This window comes from Notamacropus eugenii, chromosome 1 (genome assembly GCF_028372415.1).
Source record: "Notamacropus eugenii isolate mMacEug1 chromosome 1, mMacEug1.pri_v2, whole genome shotgun sequence".
In the NCBI taxonomy this organism is placed as follows: domain Eukaryota; kingdom Metazoa; phylum Chordata; class Mammalia; order Diprotodontia; family Macropodidae; genus Notamacropus; species Notamacropus eugenii.
The window spans coordinates 605,312,705-605,336,254 of NC_092872.1; the positions used below are offsets into that span (position 1 = coordinate 605,312,705).

At 39.6% G+C, this 23,550-nt stretch overlaps 1 protein-coding gene across 5 annotated transcripts in view; it reads right to left on the reverse strand.

The window, feature by feature from the left end:
- ACOXL (acyl-CoA oxidase like) overlaps positions 1–23,550 on the reverse strand; it is a 572,636-nt gene that overhangs the window by 534,630 nt on the left and 14,456 nt on the right. The window contains exon 1 of one of the 5 annotated variants that reach the window (XM_072636298.1): positions 18,798–19,945. The exons of 3 other annotated variants lie outside the window; for them this stretch is intronic. Coding sequence is in view for 1 of the 2 variants with exons in the window: in XM_072636287.1 (XP_072492388.1) it covers positions 24–55 (32 nt within the window). In the remaining variant the exon portion in view is untranslated. Of the gene's footprint in view, positions 1–23; positions 572–18,797; positions 19,946–23,550 lie in introns of those variants that run through there. One more of the 5 variants, XM_072636287.1, reaches the window with a different exon arrangement.

The window sequence follows — 23,550 nt, forward strand, 5'->3', positions numbered from 1 at the left end:
GGTAGCCCTAGCCAGGTACTCACAAATCAGAAGAGCGGACCTTCTGGGCAGTCATCTCTATTAATCAAAGGTATTCCACAAGCCACCAAGACTACAAGGTGCAGCCATCATCTTGCAGGGGCTACCCACTCACTCCAGTAAGTCAAAAGTAGCTACGCAGACTATGTCCCCAAAGGTAATGAGTAAAGAAACTATGAGCCTTCTAGTAAATACCACAGTCAGATTCACAACCACCCCCAGATGGGGCCTTTCCAACCCCAAAGTTCTCCACCCCCACTTCTACAAGCCACACTCACCAAGGCATCTCTGAATGGTTATGAAACTTACTACTCTACTTGCTCAAACCATCAGCTGAAACAGAAACTACTTGATCATCTTGTGGTAACTGTCAGAGCTAACAGATCCTGAGCAACCAAAGTTACTTCGAAGTCCCGGGACTGAGCTTTAAGAGTGGTTTCTTTGGGGACTGCTAAACCCACTGAATGTGAGGCTTAGCAAACAGAACACATCTGCTAACAGAAGCTAAAAAGGCAAAGAGATTCTCTTCCCCTATAAAAGGAAAGTAAACACTTTCTTCCACTAATGAAAAAAACAGGAGAGTGGATATAAAAGGAATCCCAGTCCATAACAGCATACCACCAACTACAACTTTCTTTGAGCTTTCATTTGTTCAGCAGGAAAAAGAGGGTTGTTAATTGAATCAGAGAATGGTTAATTTACTTCCATGTATCTACATAAGTACATTCAAAGCCTGTGTAAGGTAGTAGTTGTCCTGTGTGGATAGAGCATGTCAAGAAAGAAGTTTAGAAAACAAAAAGGATCAATTTTAAAAGGTACCAAACCAAGTCAGGCTTCCCCCTGCCAAAAAGCAGGCAAAGGTGGTAGAGGAATGCCAAATTTTCTTCCCCCAAATCTACCCTCCTTCCCAATTTGCCTAATGTTCTATCCAGGGTACTTCTGTCCTTCCAAGACATTCAGGTTCACAACTTTGTGGAGTCATCCTTGACTTGACACTCTCCCTCACTGACATATGTAATCAGTTGCTAAATTGGATTGATTATACTCCCACAACATATATTGCATCTGTCTCCTCTCCATTCATGTGGACCCCTACGTGAATTCAAACACTTCTCATACCTAACCTGGACTACTGCAATAACCATTCTCCCTATTTTCAGTCTCTGCCCACTCTGTCCCATCCTCCAAACAGCTACCAAAATGATCTTCCAAAGATGAGTAGGATCACATCACTCAAGAACTTCCATTTGCTCCTAGGATAATATATAAACTTCTTAGTTTGGAATTTAAAGTCCTTCATAATTTTGCTCCTGTCTCCTATGTTCCCTTTCATGCTCCTTCCGTTCTAGAAAAACTAGACTTCCTATAGCCAGTGCTGCTTGTGAATGTCCAGTGATTGTGTCTGAGATGAAATAAATGGAGTCTTCAGGGTTATCAGGATACCAGAAGGAGACAGAAAATGGTCTACATAGCATAATCCAAAGACAAAATCACTTCCGTTTCTCTCTCCATTCGATCTTATTCAAATGTTCTCCACTATGCTTTCCACTTCTGGTTCCAAATTTCTTCACATCATAAACATTTCCTGGCTTCTTTCTCTTTACCTAGACTATTTCTTTGGAACAAGTTATACCCATCCAGAGCCATATTTCAGGTGCAAATTTCAACCCATCAAGATTCACTGAAACCTGTGAAGTCAAATTTGCCTCCTTATATTGGGATCTCTAGTTCCTCATACTCATTACCTAAATTGGAAGCATATACACAGACACATTTAAGGCCTGGGTTACGTTCCTTACTCTTTCCTGGATGGGGATGTAGCATCAGTCTCTTGTGAACTGCTGAGCATTTAAAATGCTAGTATTTTTCCTTCATAATAGCTATTCTCTATGATTTCATGAATAATAAACATAAATTCTCTCTTCCTTGCCACCGGTGTTATTCTTTTATAGCCCTTTTAAATACATTTGTAGGGCATCAGAATATTACATCTTATCAGGTTTTGTTAAGAGTCTGTCGTTCCTGCAAGTTATTTCTTCTCATTATTGCTGCCTTTTGTTTTTAGATCACATATATCCAATTATATGTGGCACAGTGGATAGAACGCTGGGCCTGGAATCAGGAAGATCTGATTTCAAATCTGGCCTCCAACACTTACTAGCTGTGTGAACCTGGGCTTACCCTCTTTTCCTCAGGTGCTTCATCCGTAAAATGGGAATAATAATAGCACTTCCCCACCTACCACTGTCAGAAGCATCAAATGAAATATTGTAAAGTATTTAGCACACTGCCTGGAACATAGTAGGTGCTTAATAATTGATCAAGAGTATGTATGTTAATGCATTGTGAACTGATTCAACTATTCTGTAGACCAATTTGGTACTATGCCCGAAGGGCTATAAAATCATGCATACTCTTTGACCTAGCAGCACAACCACTTGGTCTGTATCCCAAAAGAGATTTAAAAAAACAAAAAGGAAATGAACTATATATACAAAAGTAGTTATAGCAGCTCATTGCTGAGGGCAAAGAATTAGAGACTGAGGGTATGCTCATCAATTGGGAAATGGCTGTACAGGTTTTGGTATGCGATTATGATGGAATGTTATCATACCGTAAGAAATGACAAGCAGAAAAAAACTGAAAAAACTGGAAAGACTTGCATGGGTAGATGCAAAGAGAAATGTACTGTGCACAAAGTAACAGTAATATTGTAAGATGATCAGTTATGAATGACTTAGCTATTCTCAGCAATACAACCATCCATGATACCTCTGAAGGATTGATGAAAAATGCTATCCATCCAAAGAGAAAGAATTGATGGTGTCTGAATACAGACTCAAGCATAATTTTTTTACCTTATTTTTCTTGAGATTTTTTGTCTGTTTTCTTTCACAACATGACTATTGTGAAGGTTTTGCACGACTACACATGTATAACCTATATCAGAATACCTGTCTTCTCAATGGGGGGATGAGAGTGGGGAGGGAGGAAGGGAGAGAATTTGGAACTTAAAGTTTTAAAAATGAATGTTAAAAATTGTTTTTACACATAACTGGGGAAAAATAAAATGATAAATTTTTTAAATGATTTTTAAAAAGTACATCTGCGTGTAGGCAATAATGCCCAATAGCTCATTGTCCTCATTTACCTTGGGTCACTTTCCTTCCTTGTTCCACTGCAGGATTTCATTCACTTTAGCATAACTTCAGCAAAAGCCATCACTATATATCTCATTTTGTCATGTTCCTGCCCAGGAAATGGTCATGCCCCTCCTCTTTGAGAATTCTTATGCCCCCAAAAAAGGTGATGCCCATTAATCCATCTTGCCAACATCTGTGATGAATATCCAGCCAAAGCTATGCCATTCTATAGCTTGGCCTCAACACATCTCTGATTCTATCATCAATGAAGTCCTGTTTATATTTCTTCACTTTACATACTTCATTAGCCTGGAATCCTGAGATGCGGCTGTGATAGACAAAACAACCTGTAAGTGCCGGAGCAATGAACATCCCAGTACCAGTGACTGTATCTACTGAGGAATGAATGAAAAAAGCACTTATTAGGAGATTACTTTGTAAAAGCATCGTACTAAACAAGCGAGACAAAGGGAAAAGTAAGATCATCCCTGCTGTCAAGGAACTCAGGATGCTTTTTTAAAATTAATTTTTTCATTTAACAAAAAAAAAATCTATTTTTCTCCCTTCTACCACCTCTTCAATTAAAAGAAAAAAGAAAAGCAAAACCCTTTTAACAATATATGCCAAGTCAAGCAAAACAAAGTCTTGCATTAGCCATGTTCAAAAATCTATATGGCTCATTGTGCACTCCTAGACCGTCACCTTTCTGTCAGGAGTATGCTAGAGAGACAGGCAGGGCAGGACCCAAGTAGGAAGAAGTAAACCAAGCTAGAAGGAGCAAAGGAAGGAAGCTTCTGCTGTATCTACACCACCTGGTTCTGCTGCTTCTCCCACAGAGAACGGAACCTAACGCTTTAAAAACAATTGTACAGGACAGATCAAGGCTCTTAAATAAAAATGTGACGTGAATTCAATACAAAATAAACTAATAGAATGAAAAGCATGTTAAAATAGATTATCTAGGGGCAGTTTGGTGGCCCAGTGAATAGAGCACTGGTCCTGGAGTCAGGAGGACCTGAGTTCAAATGTGACCTCAAACACTTGACATTTAGTAGCTGTGTGACCTTGGGCAAGTCACTTAACCCCGATTGCCTCACTTTCGCCCACAAAAAAAAAAAATGATTATCTGCTGAAATTTTAAAGAAGGAATACACATGAATTCCACTTTGCATTTTTATCTGGCTTATAACTAGAGGTCCTAAATACTCTATACTGAACACTTATTTGAAAGTTAGCTTTGTAAATGGTTCACTGGGATTGTAATTTACAGAGAGCCCTTAGAGGTCATCTATTCTAGATGCCTCACTTTTATGGATTAGAAACTGGAGCCCAGAGAAGCTAAGTGAATTGCGCACAGATCACACAGGTAGAAACACAGATGGGATTTGAAACTTGGTCCAGACTCAGCATTCTTTCTTCTGTTTCACATGGCACTGGGAGGATTAATCTTAATTCTGAATAGCCAATATTCACTCAAAACCATCAAGCTATTAAAAAAATAAACCTTTACACAACAATACTAAGAGTTCTCCACTAATACAAACTAAATCTTTCCTAAGCTGTAGGATATTTTTGTAACCAGGATTACTTAAATCATACTTTTAAAAAGTGAAAAATTTTTGTAATTTTTATAAAATACTAGCAGTAAAAGCTACCTTGGAGATCATCTGGTCCCATACTTCACACGGGACTTGTCGATTCTTTTTTTTAATAATATGATAGCTGTATTTCAATATAATTGGTTTCCTTTATACTCCATATTTTATGCTATGCATTTAAAAATATGATACTGAGAAGAGGTCCATAGGCTTCCCCAGACTACTAAAGGGGTCTGTGACACAAAAAGACTTCTGGTCCATTTCTTGCTACAATCATATACTTTCAATTGTGTTTAAATGTTTTCGATGCTATTAAAAAATTCAACCAGCATTTATTAAGTGCTTACACATGCAGGGCTCTATGCCTTCCCAAAAACTTACTGATGTGTGTCATGGTCAGGGGTGGCAGCAGTCAGACCAAGCAATACCAGGTAAGTGAGCAGAGCCAAAGCTCTAATACTGAAAGGGCTGCCACGTTAAAGAAGCATCCAGCTCTGGGATTGGAGGCAGGCGGAAATGGGAGAGAGGAACAAATTCAAATTGATGGATAAAAATTAAAGGGAATCATTGCCTTTGTATAAAGAAGAATTTGACTTAGGATGTCCAAAACAACTCAGCTTTGCCCCTAAACTAGACCCTCCACCAAAACTTCCCTATTTCTTTTATGGGAACTATTTTCTCAGTCTCGCAACTTCAGTAGCTTAATCATTCTCACATCTTCCTTTCTGCTCACCCACTGCATATAATTGTGTACTAAGTTATCAATTCCACCTCCACATCATTTCTGACCATTCATCCCCTTGGGAGCAAGATGGTACAGTGGATAGACTGGACCTGGAATTGAAAGACCTAACTTTACATCCACCCTCATGGGAAGTGAAGGGAGCAAGCACAGGAATGGGGAACCTGTGGCCTCGAGGTCACATGTGACCTTCTAGGTCCTTGGGTGTGGCCTTTTGACTGAGTCTAAGTTTTACAGAACATATCCTTTTATTAAGGAGATTTGTTTGGTGAAGTTTGGATTTAGTCAGAGCCACACTTGAGGCCAGGCACTATGCCAAATGCTTTTACAAGTATTATCTCTTTTGATTCTCACAATAATTGAGGCAACTGGGGCAAACAGAGGTAAGTTGACTGTCAGGGTTACATAGCTAAGTAAGTGTCTGAGGTCACATTTGAACTTGGCTCTTCCTGAGTCCAGATCCAAAGCCATCAGCTGCCATTGGCACTTACTAGCTGGGGTGATTCAGAGTAAGTCACTTAACTTCTCTGTCTGCCTCAGTTTCCTCACCTGCAAAATAGAGACAATATCACCTACTTAAAATTGTCATGAGGATAACATGAAATATTTTTATTGCATTTTCCAAACTTTAAATTGCTATGTGAGTGCCAACTACTGATGTAATTATTGTCATTACTGTCTATTTTCATAGTTACCACCTGGTTCAGTCTCTCATCATCTGTTGCCTGGACTATTGTAATAGGCTCCTAACTGCCTGCCCACTGACCATACTACCCTACCCCCCATACAACTGTACTTAACCCACTTCCAATCTCTTCCCTCCCCAATCCATCCATACATATACACACACACACACACACACACACAGCTACCAAAAATCACCTTCCTAAAACATAGGTCCAACCATATCACCCCCTGCTCCAAAGCCTTCATTGGTTCTTTGCCTCTAAGATAAAATAACACAACCCCTCAGCTTAGCATTGAAAGCCTTCCCTAGTAAGACACCATCTTAAGTTTCCAGTCAGATTTCACATTATTCTTGTTGGTAACCCCTATGTTTCAGTCAAACTGGACTGTTCCCCATACCCAACATTCCTTCTCTTGCCTACATGTATTTGCACAACCTATCCTCTTTTCCTGGAACACACTCCTTGCCTCCTTGTGGCTCCTCTTAAGAATCCTTATCTCCCTTCAAGGTTCCCCTTGACTTCTTGGTAACGTTTTCAATCAGTACCACCCTTTAACACATGCCAGCTGTTAACATTTTCCTCAACTTCAAATTACCTTTCATTTCCATGTGTACAAGTTGGATCTCTGCCCTAAGTCTACCCCAGAAGAACAAAAGCTTCTTACTCTCCTGAAAATAGGGACTGTTTCATCTTCTGTTAGATTATAAACTCATTGAGGGCAGGGACTATCTTTTTCCTCTTTTTTTGCAAACCCAGTATGTAGCACAGTGCCTGGTACAGAGTAGGTGTTGAATAAATGTTTATTGCTTGATCTTGACCTCCATGTTTCCTAGAAGCAGCATGACACAGAGGAAATATTAGATATGGAATCAGATGTCCTAGGTTTGATTCCCAGTTCTATCACCCATGACTTTGAGAAAGTTACTTAACTCCCTTCCTGTACTTCCCCACCTCTATTTAGTGTCCATTGTAGCAGCAACATATTCTAAAATTGGAATAATAGGAGATAGGTCAGCAAATCTATAAAACATTCAAGATGTTGAGAGGAAGAGTGGTGCAGTGGATAGAGCACAGGAAAACCTTGGAAACACTCTTAGTTATTTGACTCTGCAAAAGGTACTTCCCCTCTCTCAGCCTCAGTTTCCTCCTCTGTAAAATAAGGGACTAACAGATATCTATAATCACTTCCAGCACTGAATTTATGATGCCAAGACCTCTTTGTATCCCCTACATCTATTATGGTACCTCACATACCCAAACCATTGCCAAGGCTTATCTTTTCTACCTTCACAACATCCCTCTTAAAAGTCTCGTTTCTCTCCCTCACACCCTACTTCAGGCCCTGGTCACCTCTCACCTGGACTAACATTCTCAATGATCTCCTTGACCCAAGCCTCTCTCCACTCCAATACATCCTCCACAGAGCTGTCAAAATGATTTTCCTAAAATATAAATATCTAACTGTTCTCCTTTCATCCTTTTTCCCACCCCACCCACATCACATAGTCAAAAAACCCAGTGACTTCTTGTTATTTCCAAGATCTAATATAAAGAACTTTGTTGGCCATTTAAAACTCTTTGTGTCTTGGACCTGGGTTTGTACCTAAGTTCAGATCTAGTCTCAGATACTTACTAGCTTTGTGACCCAGGGCAAGTCATTTAACCCTGTTTGCCTCAGTTATTCATCTGCAAAATGAGCTAGAGACGGAAATGGCAAAGCATACCAATATCTTTGCCAAGAAAACTCCAAATGGGATCATGAAGATTTGGACACAGTTGAAATGACTGAACAACAAGGAAATGTCCTGGCCCCTACCTCCCTTTCCAGTCTTCTTATACTTTCCTACGTTCTACACACTCAACTCGGGCAACTAGGAGGTGCAGTGAATTGAATGCCATTCCTACACTTACCTTCCTGAGTTCAAATATGGCCTCAGAAACTAGCTGTGTGACCCCCTGAGCAAGTCACTTAACCTTGTTTGCCTCAGTTTCATCATCTGTCAAATAAGCTGGAGAAGGAAATGTCAAAATATTTCAATATCTTTGTGACACCATTTGGGGTTTTCTTGGCAAAGAGCTAGACACAACTGAAATGACTGAACAAACACACACTCCACAATCTAACCATACCAGTCTAACTGTTGATCCTGGTACAGGATCCTTCATTTCCTCTTTCCATGACTTTGTTCTCATAAGGGCAAGCAAAATAGGATCTTTTGCTGTTTTTGTTTTAGTATAATCAAGTATCTCTGATTGAATCTTGCCTTTATCAACGAAGGGTCTTTACCAGGAATAAAGTACAGAAACAAGAGTTTCTTTAACTAGAAACAGAATATGTTGGTTGGTTGCTTGTTGTTCTTTGTTTTCGACGAGGACCAAAATGACATCACCATGATAAAGTGAAATTTCAGCGTGTCTGACTATGGCTGATCAGACCAATATGAGCTCTCAATCTACCATATGAGAAGGTCTGTCTGTGTTGGGCACAGATAATCCATGTGAATATTTGGGGTGAATACCCCAAATTTGCACATCCTATGTTTCCTTTGTGCTGCCTCAATTCTGCTTTGCTCAAAGAGCACAGAACCCTTTCTGATGTGGGTATGCCATGCTGAGTGGTCCTATGCTAGTGTCTCCCATGTTGCACAGTCAAATCCAAAGTCCTTGAGAGAGACCTTGAGAGTGTCCTTGTATCACTTCTTCTGACCACCATGTGATCACCTGTCCCACGCAAGTTCTCCATAAAATAGTCATGTTGGCAAGTATATATTTTGCATTCGAACAATGTGGCCAGCCCATCGAAGTTATGCTCTCTGAAGCATGGTTAGAATGCTTGGCAGTTCAGTTCGAACAAGGACTTCAGTGTCTGGTACCTTATCCTGACAGGTGATCCTCAGAATCTTCCTAAGACAGTTCAGTGTCCTGGCATGGCGCTGGTAGACTGTCCATGTTTCACAAGCATATAACGATGAAGTCAGCACAATGGCTCTGTAGATCTTCCGTTTGGTGGTCAGTCTAACACCTCTTCTCTCCCAAATTTTTCTTCAGAGCCTCCCAAACACTGAGCTAGCTCTGGCAATGAGTGCATCAACCTCATTGTCAATGTGTACATTCCTAGAAAGTACACTACACCAAGGTAAATGAACTTATTCACAGCATTCAAAACTTCTCCATTTGTTGTAACTGATGGTTCCACATATGGATGGTATGGTGGTGGTTGATGGAATGCTTGTGTTTTCTTGGTATGAATTATTAGGCCAAAATTAACACAGGTAGCAGAGAATTGATCCATACTTTGCTACATCTCAGCTTCAGAGGCTGCATTGAGTGCACAATCATCTGCAAACAGAAAATCATGCACCAACATTCCCTCCACTTTGGTCTTGGCTTGTAGCCTTTTGAAATTGAAGAACTTATCATCGCTATGGTAATTGACCTTGATGCTGTGTCCATTCTCATTGAAAGCATTTGACAACATGGCTGAAAATATCATGCTAAAAAGCATGGGAGCAAGCACACAGACCTGTTTCACTCCATTGGTGACTGGGAAAGTACAAGAGCATTATCTATTATCCAGAACCCAGGTAAACATGCCATCATGAAATTGACATACAAAATTGATGAACTTCTCTGGGCAACCAAAGTTTGATATAATTTTCCATAAGCCCTCATGACTAACAGTGTCAAAGGCCTTGGTCAGATCTATAAACATTGTGTACAGACCAGTGTTCTTCTCCTGGCATTTCTCCTGGAATTGTCAGGCAGCAAACACCATACTGACTGTTCCTTGGCCCTTTCTGAAGCCACACTGGCTCTCAGGTATATGCCTATCTTCCAGGTGAAGGATCAGTCTATTAAAGAGGACTCTAGCAAGAATTTTGCCAGTAATGACTTAGAGAGAGAACCCCCTGTGATTGTCGCAGGACAATCTATTACCTTTACCCTTATAGAGATGGACAGTGAAGGCATCCTTGAACTCTTGGGGGATAACGTCCTCTTGCCATATAACCTGGAAAATTTCGGTCAGCTTTTGTGTGAGCAATGGTCCCCCCTTGTAAATCTCAGCTGGAATAGAATCAGCACCAGGTGCTTTGCCACATGAAAGGAGCCTAGTGGCACTCAAAACTTCTTCTTCAGATGGAAGTTCAGCTAAGGGGGGATTGACTTCAACCTGAGGTAAACAGTCAATGGCCTCAGCATTAATTGATGATGGTTTGTTGAGAACACTATGGAAGTGTTCAGCCCATCTCTCTAGGATCATATCCTTATCACTAATCAATGTGGTTCCATCAGCACTGAATAATTGTGATATGCCATAGGTTTTTGGCCCATAAATAGCTTTTAGAGAATCATAAAAGCGCTTTAGATTGCTGCTATCAGCATAAAACTGAATTTCATCTGCCTTCTTCCTGAGCCAGAATCCTACATCTCTCTAAGCTTTGCTTGTACTTTGCTTTTGATGGAATTAAATACTACCTTCTTAGAGGTGGATGAACTATCCTGCTGGTAAATCCTGTGGAGTTCTTGTTTTTCATTTAGTAGCTTCTGAATTTCCCCATCATTTTCATCAAACCAGTCTTGGTGTTTGCAAGTGTTCTGACCTAGATGAGCAAATGCAGTGCAGTAAATCTCTGAAAACTGCCCACTCCTTTTCTGCTCCACTGTTGCCAACTGTATGTTGGCTCAACTTTCCCTCCAAGTTAGCAACAAACTGTTCACACTCAGAGAAGAACTCTAATTTAACATTAATTTGACATTAATTCTTCTGGTAGTCATTTTGCCTTGGGGGATGACACTTTTGATAAACGCAAATATTTAGCTTGGAACACCATAAGTCTATGACCAGTCCAGCACTCTGAACCATACATTGCCTTTGTCACTCTCACTTCTTATCTCTCTTTTCCTTACAGTCACATAGCCTATTAGATACCAATATTTGTTGTGAGGGTGCATCCATGAAATTTTGTTGCATTTAGATAAACAGAAGACAATGTTAGTGATGAGAAGGTCATGTGATGCACAAGTCTTCAGCAATAAATGACCATTGCTGTTGCTGTTTCCAATTCCATTCCTCCCTAGGACCACTGCCAAGTGTGGTAGTCTGAGCCTACTCTAGCATTAAGGTCACCCAGAATTATAAGCTTGTCCTCTTTTGGCACATTGATGATGAGTCTCTAGGTCTTCATAAAATTTTTCTTTGACTTCATCAGGGTTTGTCATAGTGGAAACACTGGCACTGATGATGGTGGCATGGCATTTTCCTGTGAGTTGCAATTGCATTAAAATGAGCCTGTCATTCATTCCTTTCAGCAGGCATACCAGCTTACTGATTAGATTAGTTTTGATTGCAAAACCCACACCAGCTTCATGGCATTCTCCTTCACTACTCTCACTCCAGAAAAATATGCATCCAGCTCCAACTTCAGTAAGCTGGCCTTCATTTGCCAACATTGTTTCACTCAGGACTGCTATTCGGATGTGATACCTGTTGGGTTCTCTTTCAACAACAGCAGTTCTTTCAGGTCTACTGGATTTTTGTGTTATCTATTAGTGTGCACATGTTCCATGTGCCAATGGTGAGTAGAATCATCTTTGCAGATTTTTTGTACATTTTGTACATTTTTTGTGTGTTTCAACCACATACCACCTGCTGCGATAATCAGGCCAGGATTGGGTAAGCAGACAGTGTTTAGGGCATCTTTTCTAGCCCCCTTCCTCACACCAGGAGGTGAGCAGAGTGATCCTTAAAAGGCTGCTCAGACACCTAGTCCCAGTGCTGCTTCCCGTGAGAAACGACATGTGTGCAGGGTTGTGACTACAGCTCCCAGTGTATCTACATTTGCTGCTTTATCACTTACCTGTCGCCACAGGACTTTGAGGCATAATAGTGAAATGGTATGAGTGATGTCTTTTGATTCATGCGTAAATTGGATTTAAGTGAGGCAGAGTTATACGAAGTAGCCAGCCTCACTCTGTCCTCCAGAGTCATCATAGTCCAATGGCATGACAGCATCAAGATGACTAGCAATGGCTCAGGATGCAGTGGATGACCTTAGCATCTTTGATGTCTAATCAAGCTCTAAGCACTCCACATTGCCTGCTTCATTTGCCTTCATGACTATTGGAACAAATTGTTCTCATCTGCACATTCCTCCACAGTAAGTCTTCACATGCTTGGGGTAGATACCCCCCAACCTACCAATAGATTTGAGGCCTCTTGGTTACCCTCAACCTAGTTTGGCCAGTTTGCTAGAAAATGTTTACTGGAGTGTGGCCACTGTGCATGTTGCAGTTTCTTAGAGCCACAGGTGAGAGTTAAGTGGAACAGGTGGACACCAAAGGTGGAAAGAGCACTGAAAAGGGCTTAGCAGTCATCACACCAAAGTACTGGTCCTCCCAGAACACACCCTACACCCCAACAATATATATATTTGCATTGTTGTGATTAAAGATCTTCCCCACCCATTAATGGGCCTGGGAGTTTGATTAGGAAAGATTTGTAGGAATATCCACACATTTTGTTAATGAGGCACTAGTTCCCAAGGGTTGGGATGCCCTGTGGCTCTAAAAAATAAAAAGTATAAATACTCTGAGGGTGAGGTTTTACTTTGGGGCTTATTGACTGGAAGTGTTTGTTTGACTAGACAAGGACCTTGGAAAGGAGTCTGGGTTAAGGTGCCCCCTGGCTTTGAAAATCCAGATGTCTGTGCTTCCCTCTCTGGTAACTATAGTCAGAGAGTTGGACCTGTCTATTGAATTATGGTCAGGCAGAGGAAGACATGTCTGTTGATCTTTGAATTCTCTGTATGTTCTTTGAAGTTCAGGGTGCTGACTCCCCTGAACTAGGTGAACGATATATGTACTTGGTTAAAGGAATTATACATGTGCTTGATTAAAGTGATTGTTAACCCCTCAAAAGTTGCCTTTGCTTTTATGAATGCAAATCAAAGAACCTGTGATAGCAGGGCCCCCTGTGTATGTTGGGGTGCTTAGTGTTACAGTTCTTCTGCCTCTCTTCTACCACTTTTTTAGGGGTATGTGTATATATGAGAGACTGGATCCTCCTATATCACCCAGGTTTTGGGAAAGGCATTGGTAAACTGAATAATGTCCAGGGGAGGGCAAGCAGAATAAAGAAAAAACTGAAGATCACAGCATATGAGGACTGACAAAAAAATCTGGGAATACTGAGCCTGAAAAAGACAGGAGGGAAGCAGGATAGCAGTCTTTAAGTAGTTGAGGGATTATTATATGGGAAAATGAATACATATTTTTCTGCTTAGTCCCAAAAGGCAGAATTGGGAGGAATGATAGAAGTTTTGAGGAAATTTAGACTAGTTATCTGTAAAAAATTTCTAAGAATTACAGCTGTCCCCAGTGAAACATGGGCTGCTCAGGAAGTAGTGAGTTCTCCCTCAATGGAAATATTTAAGTAAAGCTTGAATGACCACTTGTCAGGCACAATGAGAATGTCTTGAGATTCAGTACAGTTATATCTGTATAACAGATGAGGATGGTATAACTATTGATCCGAGAACAGGGGCTGCTTGCTCCCTTCTCTGGTTTTAAACATCCTTGCTGTAGGTTGATTCATGCACTCAAGAAATCTTTAAAACTGTCTACTCTGTACAAGGCTCTACGGATACAAAAAACAAAAAAAATAACCAACTGTTCTTTTGAGAAACTAACAGAGAGAAAGACAGAGAGACAGAGAGACGGAGAGAGAGAGAGAGAGAATGAGAAAGAAGGAAAGAGAAAATGGGAGAAAGAGAGAGTGGGGAGAGAAAGCTACAGAAAGAGATAACACATGGTGCAGTGGAAGTAGGGGTATCAAGGAGGGTTTCTTGCAAGAGATGACACTTGAATTGAGGCTCAAAGGAAGAAAGGGATTGTGAGAAGCAGAGATGAAATGCAAATACATTCCTGGTTCAGAGAAAGGTGTGTGATGTCTGAGAGGAGGAGATGAAGTTCTGAATTTAGGGAATAGCATGTATTTAAATTTGGCTGAAACAAAGTCTGTGAAGGAAAAACATGTGAAACAATCCTGGAAAGTTTGGATGGAGGAACATTGCTAATGGGCTTAAATGCCAGGCTGAAGAATTTGTACTTTATCCTAGAGGCAAGAGGAAGTCACTGAAGATTTTCAAATACCTAAATGACACTGTCAGACCTCACGAGGTCAGGCCTTTGCCTTAGGAAGGTGATTTTTGACGTTTCATGGAAGAAGGGTTGGAAAGGGGGAAGGGAGGTTAGAAACAGAAAGATTATTGCAATGGCCCTGGTCAGTGGTGATGAGGCCCTTAAATATGATAGTAGTAGCCATATGACTGGAGAAAAAGAGGATAAATGTGAGATGTGGAGTTAGAAGAATTGACAATACTTGGCAACTGATTGGATATGGGGTGAGGAAGAGAGAAGAGCAGGGAATGACTTGTAAGTGCTACAAACCTGGGCTGGCCAGTAGTGTTGTTGTGGTTTAATCTTTGTTCTCAAAGAGGATCAGTGACATTACAAGTGTAATGTCTTGACTTCAGAGTGAATTGGATTTAAGTGAGGCAGGGCTATGTAAAAATCTTCAGCCTCACTCCTTTAGAATCATCAGAGTCCAGCGGCAAGACATAGATCAAGATGACTGGTGATGGCTGAGGGACTGGTTGGTAAAGAAGGGATGGAAGGCATGTTCTGCCATCCAGGAGGAGGAGGGCTTTGCAGCTGACTGGATAGTGACAGGGAGCAGTCTGAAGGTTCTCTGGGGAGGTCTAGCAAATTCTGACATCATCATATTGACTACAACTAAATATTTGTTAAAAAGAAGCAGAACTGGAAAACAGCTATAAATTTCCACAGAAACATTAGTACTTTCAAAAATAATGATTAATGACCTTGAATTACTTTCTTGGTAAGTCATACAAACATTAGACACTTTGGTACTCATTACATTCACTAATGAAGCAGGGGGGAACAGTGTCATTAAGAACAAAAACAAAGAGAGGGATTAAAGATCACAGTGAGAATAAAAATTTTTCTTTATGAAAAGCCTTAGAGGTAATAAGAGAATAGATTTAAAGCTGGAAGGAAACTTAGAGTTTATTTTACTCAACCCCCTTCATCCTACAAATGAGAAAACAGACCTAGAGACTTAAAATGACTTGCCCAAGGTCATACCAGGAATAAAACTGCCTCCACAGACTGGGTAAACCAGGCTGAGCATAATAGGCCTCAAACCTTTCAGTGAGTTACAGGATATCTACCCCAAGCATGTGAAGACTTTCCCTGGTACAATGGGCAGATGAGAACAATTTGTTCCAAAGGCAACGAAGGGAGCTGAAGCAGGTGCTATGGAGTGCTTACAGCTTGTTCAGACATCAAAGACATCAAGGTTATCTACTGTATTCCAGGTCACCACCAGTTATTTTGACTTTCATCTCGCCCCTGGACTTCAATGACTCAGGAAGAGAGAGGGAGGTTGATGACTTTGTGCAATTACACCTCATTGGAGAGTCAAGACATCACCTTTAATATCACTGGTCCTCCTCAAAAATGAAGAGCCAACAACAAAAACAGGGGATAAATGCTGAAGCCAGGATATAAACCCAGGTCCTCTGACTCCAAATTCAAAGCTCTGTTCCATGAAGGAAAATGCAGAACTCTTTATAAACAGTCAAGAAACTAGCACTCACAATTAGCCTTCTAAATTTTGAATTTCTAAATTTATTTCTAAATTATGAAATTGCCAAGCCATCTTATTATTCAGTTTTGTAAAGAAGTACAGGGAGAATGTTGATACACAATTCCAAATTTAAAATGCATTTGTTAGATATTCGTAGTTAGAAGTATGAACCATGAGTACCCAAACTCCAAGGTGATCTCCTAACAAAAATTCTTTTAGTATGATGCTGTAAAAAGAACCCTAATTTTGGGGTGAGAAAACCTACATTAAATCTACCACTTACTGACACCTTGAGCAAATTATTCATCTTCCCTCATCTACAAAAAGAGGAAAGTAGTTGTATTGCCTATCTCATGGAGTTGTTATGAGATTCAAATGAAATAATCAATTAAAGGTACTTCATAAACTGTAGGGAAGCAATGAAATGTGGGTGAAGAAATCAGAACCTTACCTAGGATAAGACAACAAGGGCTCTATAACCATATACCAAAATTTAAAGGGTGAAAATATCACCATCCCAAGGAGTGCTTCCTTTCCTACCCCCACTCCAGCTAGAGATCACATCTCAAATGAATTCCTCTGAACCTGCCTCCCACCCTGGACAATAGCAGCTTTCGCCCAGGACGTGCTTCCTATCCCCTATAACTCCACCACCAGCCTCTGGTCTATCCCACCCTCCTCCTTGTTCCAGATACAAAAATTCCTTGTTAGATCTTTGAAAACAATACCAGGACTTGACGATGAGAAGTCAGTCTTACTATCGGTACTGACAAAGGCACTTCAGTTTTAAGTTTGGGCTAAGTATCTGTGAAACAGATAGTCAATTCTGCTACCATGTGAAGTGTTCCTATGGTATTCATTTTTCAAAGGCCCTATCTATCACACCATCAAATTTCTATCTTTCTTACAAGCTTATCCCACATTTGTTTTCTAATCTGCTTTAACTGAATCAATAAGATTACTGTCTAATCTTCATTCCATGATCTGGGGGCTGAAGGTGGCCTGTGTAATCCCCCATTTCTGGGGAACTCAACAAAATAATAACTTGAGCACTTCCTGAGTAGTCTTGTCTCTGAGAGGGGAAATTTGTGGAAGATATTTTGAGGAAAAACAAGGGACAGTTTCGAATGTTTTATTAAAAAAAAAACCTGCATTATATGACCTGATGCTGAGGGAAAAGAGCAGAGACAGGAGAACTTTGTGCACAGCAACGACCACAGTGTGAGAAAGTTTCTTGTGATAGACTTGGAACGTCATTGCAATGCAAGGACTTAAAAAATTCCCAATGATCTTTCCACATCCAGAGAAAGAACTATGGAATTCAATTGCAAAATGTAGCACATCTTGTGTGTGTGTGTGTGTGTGTGTGTGTGTGTGTGTGTGTGTGTGTGTGTGTGTGTGTGTGTGTGTGTGTGTGTATTACATTGTGGATGGTTATATGATTTCTCCCATTCATTTTAATTCTTCTGCACAGCATGACTTTAGTGAAAATGTATTTAATAGGAATGCATATGTACAAACTATATAAAATTGTATGCCATCTCAGGGAGGAAAGGAGAAGCTGTGGGGAGGGAGAGGAAAAAAAAATCTAAGGTATATGGTAGTGATTGTAAAACACTGAAAATAAATAAAATTAATTTTAAAAAAAAAACCTGCAACTCAAAAACACTGAAAAAGGGGTGAACGTTTTAATATTTTCAATACCACACTGCTGTGAGATTTAAGTACAATTAAAAATTTACCCTAATCAGAGAGTTAGCAAACCTTTCCTGAAGTCAAGCTTCAATTTGTCCCTTTGCAATGATCACCCATTTACTCTAGGTTTTTCCCTCTAGGGCCAAACACAATCTTAATCACTCTTCCACTTAAAAGTTCTTTGAAAACTTTGACACAGCTGTTAATAAAATGTCCTCATTCTTCCTTTCTCCAAGATAAACATTACCAGTTCTTTCAACCTTCACATGACCAAGACTCAAGGCTCTTCACCATTCTACCTGATCTCATTCTATTCATTCACTCATTCTACTTGGCCTGGCCACTCTCTAGTTTATTAATGTCCTTAAACTTTGGCTACCATAACTCTCCAAAATGATCCAGATGAAGTCTGCCCAGGGCAGAGTACAAAGGCATTATCATCTCGTCATTCCTAAAAGCTGCCCCCCAAAATGTGGCCAAAGACCCCATTAGCCTTTTTGGCTGTTAGCACAGCTTATGATCTACTAAAAGCCCCAGATCTTTTTTCAGATAAATTCCTGTCTAACCAGGTCTCCCCCATGCTGCACTTGTAAAAAAAAAATTTTTTAACCCATGTGTGAAATTTTACATTTTTTCTTTTCAATTTTTCCTTATTAGACTTGCCGCAAGGCTCTCAGGAGTCCGATGTGGTCTCCAGGCCTTCCCCAAACCTGCTAGGATATCAAGATCTTTTTGGATCTTGACCATTAACCAGAGGGTTAGCCATACCTTCTAACTTTGTGCCATCTGAAAATCCGGTAAGTATGTCACATCTTTATCCTAGTCATTGATGACAATGCTAAATAGCACAGGTCCAAGTATAGATCCTGGGAGGTTCTCCATTGGAGACCTCCTGTCAGTCTGACACTGAACTAATTTTTCATTCCTGAATCCTGACATTCAACCAGTTCTAAACCCCTCTAACTGTATTATTGTCTAAGCCATATCTTTCCCCATAGTTCACAAAAATTTTGTTAAAAGTTTTGCTAAAATGTAGGTAATCAGGTAAACTATACCTACAGCATTCCTTTGATCTACCCACTTAAAAATTCTATCAAAATAGGATTAGTCTGGAATGATTTGTTCTTAATGAAGCCATTCTGACTTTTTATCATCACTCCTTCCTTTTGCATATGATCATTAACCATCTCTTAAATGACCTATACTAGAATTTGTTCTGGAATTGAAGTTAAGTTCACTCACCTGTAGTTGGCAGGTTCCTTTCTCTTTCCTTTACTGAAAATCAAGACATTGGTCCTTTTCCAATCCTAGAGTATCTCTTCCATTCTTAAGAATCTCTCAGATATCACTGGCTCAGCAATTACACCTACGAATTCTTTCAATTCCTGAAGAGGCAATTCATTTGGATCAAGTAAAAGGATTTCATCAAAGACACCTAGGTGCTTTCTTACTGTCTCCTGAAATCTTGAGCATCAACTCCATTAGCTAATCACAACCTGGCATTTCCAGAGCAAAGATTATTCTCTTAGGCAGAACAATCTAAAGCAAAGGAAGAATGAAATGGCTTCATCTTCTTTTGTTCATCAATCATCATTGTCTCATCTATTCCAACCATCAGTCATCTCCTTTTTGATCCTCCTTCCTCCTCCCCTCCATAATTTCCTAAAAAAACCTCCATCATCCTTCGGTGAAGTCAGTAAGCATTTATTAAGCTCCTACTATATGCTGGGCACTGGACTAAGCATCAAGGATATATAGAAAGGGAAAAAAAGAGATCCTCCTATCAAAGAGCTCACATGCTAATTAGAAAGGTAATATGCAAACATGCTACGTAGAAACAAGATAGATTTGGAGATAACAGCAGAAGGAAGGCACTGGCATTGAAGGGGATGAGGAAAGGCTTCTTGCAGAAGGTAAGACTTTTAGCTTCAACCTAAAGGATGCTAGGGAAGCCAAGAGATGGAAATGAACAGGGAGGGGATTCCAGGCATGGGAATAGTTAACAAATATGCAAAACCTAGTTTATCAGAATATCTTGGGAGAAGAACAGCTCAGAGGCCAGTGTCACTAGATCATTGATTATGTGAAGGAGCAAGACATAAGGATACTGAAAAGATGTTCATTTTGTTCGCCCTTTTCATTGAGGACCTAAGACATCACAAAGGTGATGTCCTGACATGCAAATCAACTGGATTTAAGTGAGGCAAAGCTGTGTAAAATCATCAGTCTCACTTTCTCCCCAGAGTCATTCAAATCCAGTGGCAACAAGGGATGGCCAAGAGTACAGTGGACCTTGTCCTTTCTAAATTAAGGTCATTTCCCAGGCCTCAGTTTGTCTAAGGCAACACCCATTCAATGACCAAGGAGTAGGTAAAAAATGAGACAGAAGATACATCGTTCAAAGACAAAAATCACTTCTGTTTCTCTCTCCATTGAACTTTATCCAAATGTTCTCCACTATGCTTCCCACTTCTGGTTCCTGGATTTCTTCACAACATAAACATTTCCTGACCTCTTCCTCTTTACCTAGCCTGTTCTTTGGAACAAATCATACCCTTCCAGAGCCATATTCCAGGTTTAAGTTTCAACCCACCAATGCTCAGTGATTTCCGAGGTCACATTTGCCTCCTTATATCAGGATCTCTATTTCCTTGTACTTATTACCTAAATTTGAATTATCTGTACAGAGACATTTAGGGCCTGGGTATTATTACTTATTCTTTCCATCGATTTTATCTCGTGAACTTCTGAGTGTTTCAACTGCTGGTATTTTTTTTTTTTTGTCATTATCAACTCTCTATGATATATAACTTCATGAATAATAAACATAAGCAATTTTTTCCTCCCTGCCACCCATATAATTATTTTAAAGCTTTTTTAAATACACTTGTAGGACACCAAGCTATTACATCTTACTAGGCTTTGTTAGGAGTCTGTCATTTCTAAATGTTATTTCTTTCATCCTTTGTTTTAATATCACATATATTTCCAATTGTATATGGCATAATGGATAGAGTTCTGGGCCTGGAGCCAGGAAGATCAAAATTCAAATCTAGCCTCCAACACTTGACTAGCTGTGTGAATTTAGGCTTACTCTCTTTTCTTCAGGTACTTTATCTATAAAATGGGAATAGTAATAGCAGCTCCCTCCCAGAATTGTCATAAACATCAAATGAAATATTTGTAAAGTGCTTAGCACAGTGCCTAGAACATAGTAGGTGTTTAATAAACGTTCCTGTGTGTGTATGTGTTTGTATACACACACAACCCTTCCATTCCCCTTCCCAAAAATCTTTACCTAGTAACAAGGACTAAGGGGAAACAAATAGACCAGAAGAACAACACACTGATTACATCTGATAGCATATACCATATTTTATATCCCTGATCTCCCTACCTCTCCAATGAAAGAGGATACACCATGTCATTATTTCCCCCTCTAGGGGCCACACAGTTATAATTATACAGAATTCTAGAGGAGGTTCTTTCTGTTTAGTTTTTGTTATTTGTGTTTTCCGATTACAGTGTTGGAATCACTAACTATATTGCTTGACTGGCTCTGCCTTCTTCACTCTATCAATTCAAATGCCTTGCCATGCTTCTCCAATTTGTCGCATTGTCCATTTCTTATGGCATATTCACACACCATCATTTGTTTAACCAGTCCTCTATTAGTGGTTACCTGATTTGTTTCTAGTTCTATATTCCCTTCAAAGTACAAAAGGCTGAGAGGTAGTAAATTCCTCTTCCTTGAAGGTCTTCAAGCAGAGATCAGACACCCATTTGTCAGGTATGTTATAGCTGGGGTTCCTTTTCAGTTATAGGTTGGACTAGGAAGTTATAGAGGCCTTTCCAGCTCAGAAATTCTGTGAATCTGTGAAGATGCTGCTCCAAACCAGTTTTATACCAAATTCCTTTACAATAGGAGGAATTCCTTTACAATATTCCCACAAAGTGCTATGAACATTTTGGCATATAGGAGACCATTATACCTTTGACATCCCCCAACAACATACATACATACATACATACATACCATCCAGAGGAGATGCATATTTTAGTCCATTTCTTAGCATAATTCCAAGCTTCTTTCAGAATGACTATATTAATTCACAGTATATTGAAGACACAGCCTGTCTTCCTACAGTCCTGTCAACATTGGCTTATTTTAAGTTGTCTTTACCAATTTTCTTTATCTGGTTTTTAATTTTCTCTTTTCCTTATTACAAAGAATTGCTTTAATTTGCATTTATCTTGTTATGAATGATATGGAGCAATGTTATTTGTTCATATCATTGACCACTTATCCGTGGTGAATGGCTCTTGGTCTTAAATAATTGAGCAAACTCCCTAAATTTTGGATATTAGACTCCTAAAAAATATATTTTATACAAAGTTTTGTGGGGTTGATTGACCAATTTGTGGCCTCTCCTCTTATCCTAACTCCTCTGATTTTATTTGTTCACAAACTTTCCAACTTCATGTCATTGAATTTGTCCTTCATATTCTTTGTGATCTCCTCTTTCCCTTTTTTGGTTAAGCTTTTTCCCTCTAGTTATAATTATAAAAGATGCCTCCAGAGATCAATTTCCCTTCAATATTTTAATGAGGTGACATTTTATATTTAATTCATTTGGAACTTAATTGTGGTATGTAGTATAGGAATAGGTCTGCAAATTGTAGACTTGACTTTGATACCTGGGAAAATTCTGGAATAGACCATTAAAAAGAACATCTAGAATTTGAAGCAGTGATTACAAACAACCTACATATTTTATCAAGAATAAATGATACCAGGACAGCTAGGTGGCAGAGCACCAGCCCTGGAGTCAGGAACCTGACTTCAAATCCAGCTTCAGATGCTTACTAGTTATGTGACCCTCGGCAAGTCACTTGACCCCAATTGCGTCCAAAAAAAAAAGAATAAACCATATCAGCCTAACTTTGTTTCCTTTCTTTTTCTTAACAGGTTTAATAAACTCTAGGATCAAGAAAATGCTATGGATAGAGTTCAACTTGACTTTAGCAAAACATTGATAAAGTAGCTTGCTGTTCTAGTGGCTAAGGTGGAGAGCTGTGGACTAGACAATAATATAATTTGAAGGTTTCAGAAATGGTTGAATGATAGGACAACAGCCAGTGATATAATGGGAACTTATAATGGGATAAAATGATAAAATAAGAACCCTGTGTTCAGATGCCCTAGGCATCTGTGTATAGACATGTGCTGTTTATCTTTGTTACCAATGACTTAAAGACACAGATGGCAACCAGGAGAGAAACAGCCTTCACAACAGAAGACAGAGTTAGGATCCAAAATGCTCTTAATAGGCTAAAGCCTTGAACTGAATCTAAGTAAGACAAATTCAATAAGAATAAATATAAAGTCTTAAATCTGAGTTATTAAAAACTTAACTTTAAACTTGAGTTATTAAAAAAAATCAGCCTCACAAGGACAAGCTGGTATTGGCATCGGTTAGAGTTGTCTGAAGAAATCTAGGGTTTTTAAGAGGACCACAAATGCATTACACAGAGCTTCTCGGAACGAGGACTTGATAGCATCTGTGTACTATGCCTTCAGCAGGCCCCATCTAGAGTACTATGCTTAGTTCTTAGCACTACAATCTAAGATGACAATGTTTGGAGGAGGACAACCAGAAACTCTATGTCAAATGAGGCTCAATTGGAAGATCTATGGATGTTTATTCTAGAAAAGAAAATATTCAGATGTGAGATAACAGCTTTCTTTAAATATCTGAAAGGCCATCAGGTAAGAGTGGTATCCAATTTGTTCTTTTTGGCCACAGAGGACAGAACCAGAGAACAGTAGGTACAAATTGTAAAGAAGCAGGTTGATACCAGGAATACATTCCTAACCATCAGATATGTCCAAAAGTACAAAAGGCTGAGAGGTAGTAAATTCCTCTTCCTTGAAGGTCTTCAAGCAGAGATCAGACACCCATTTGTCAGGTATGTTATAGTTGGGGTTTCTTTT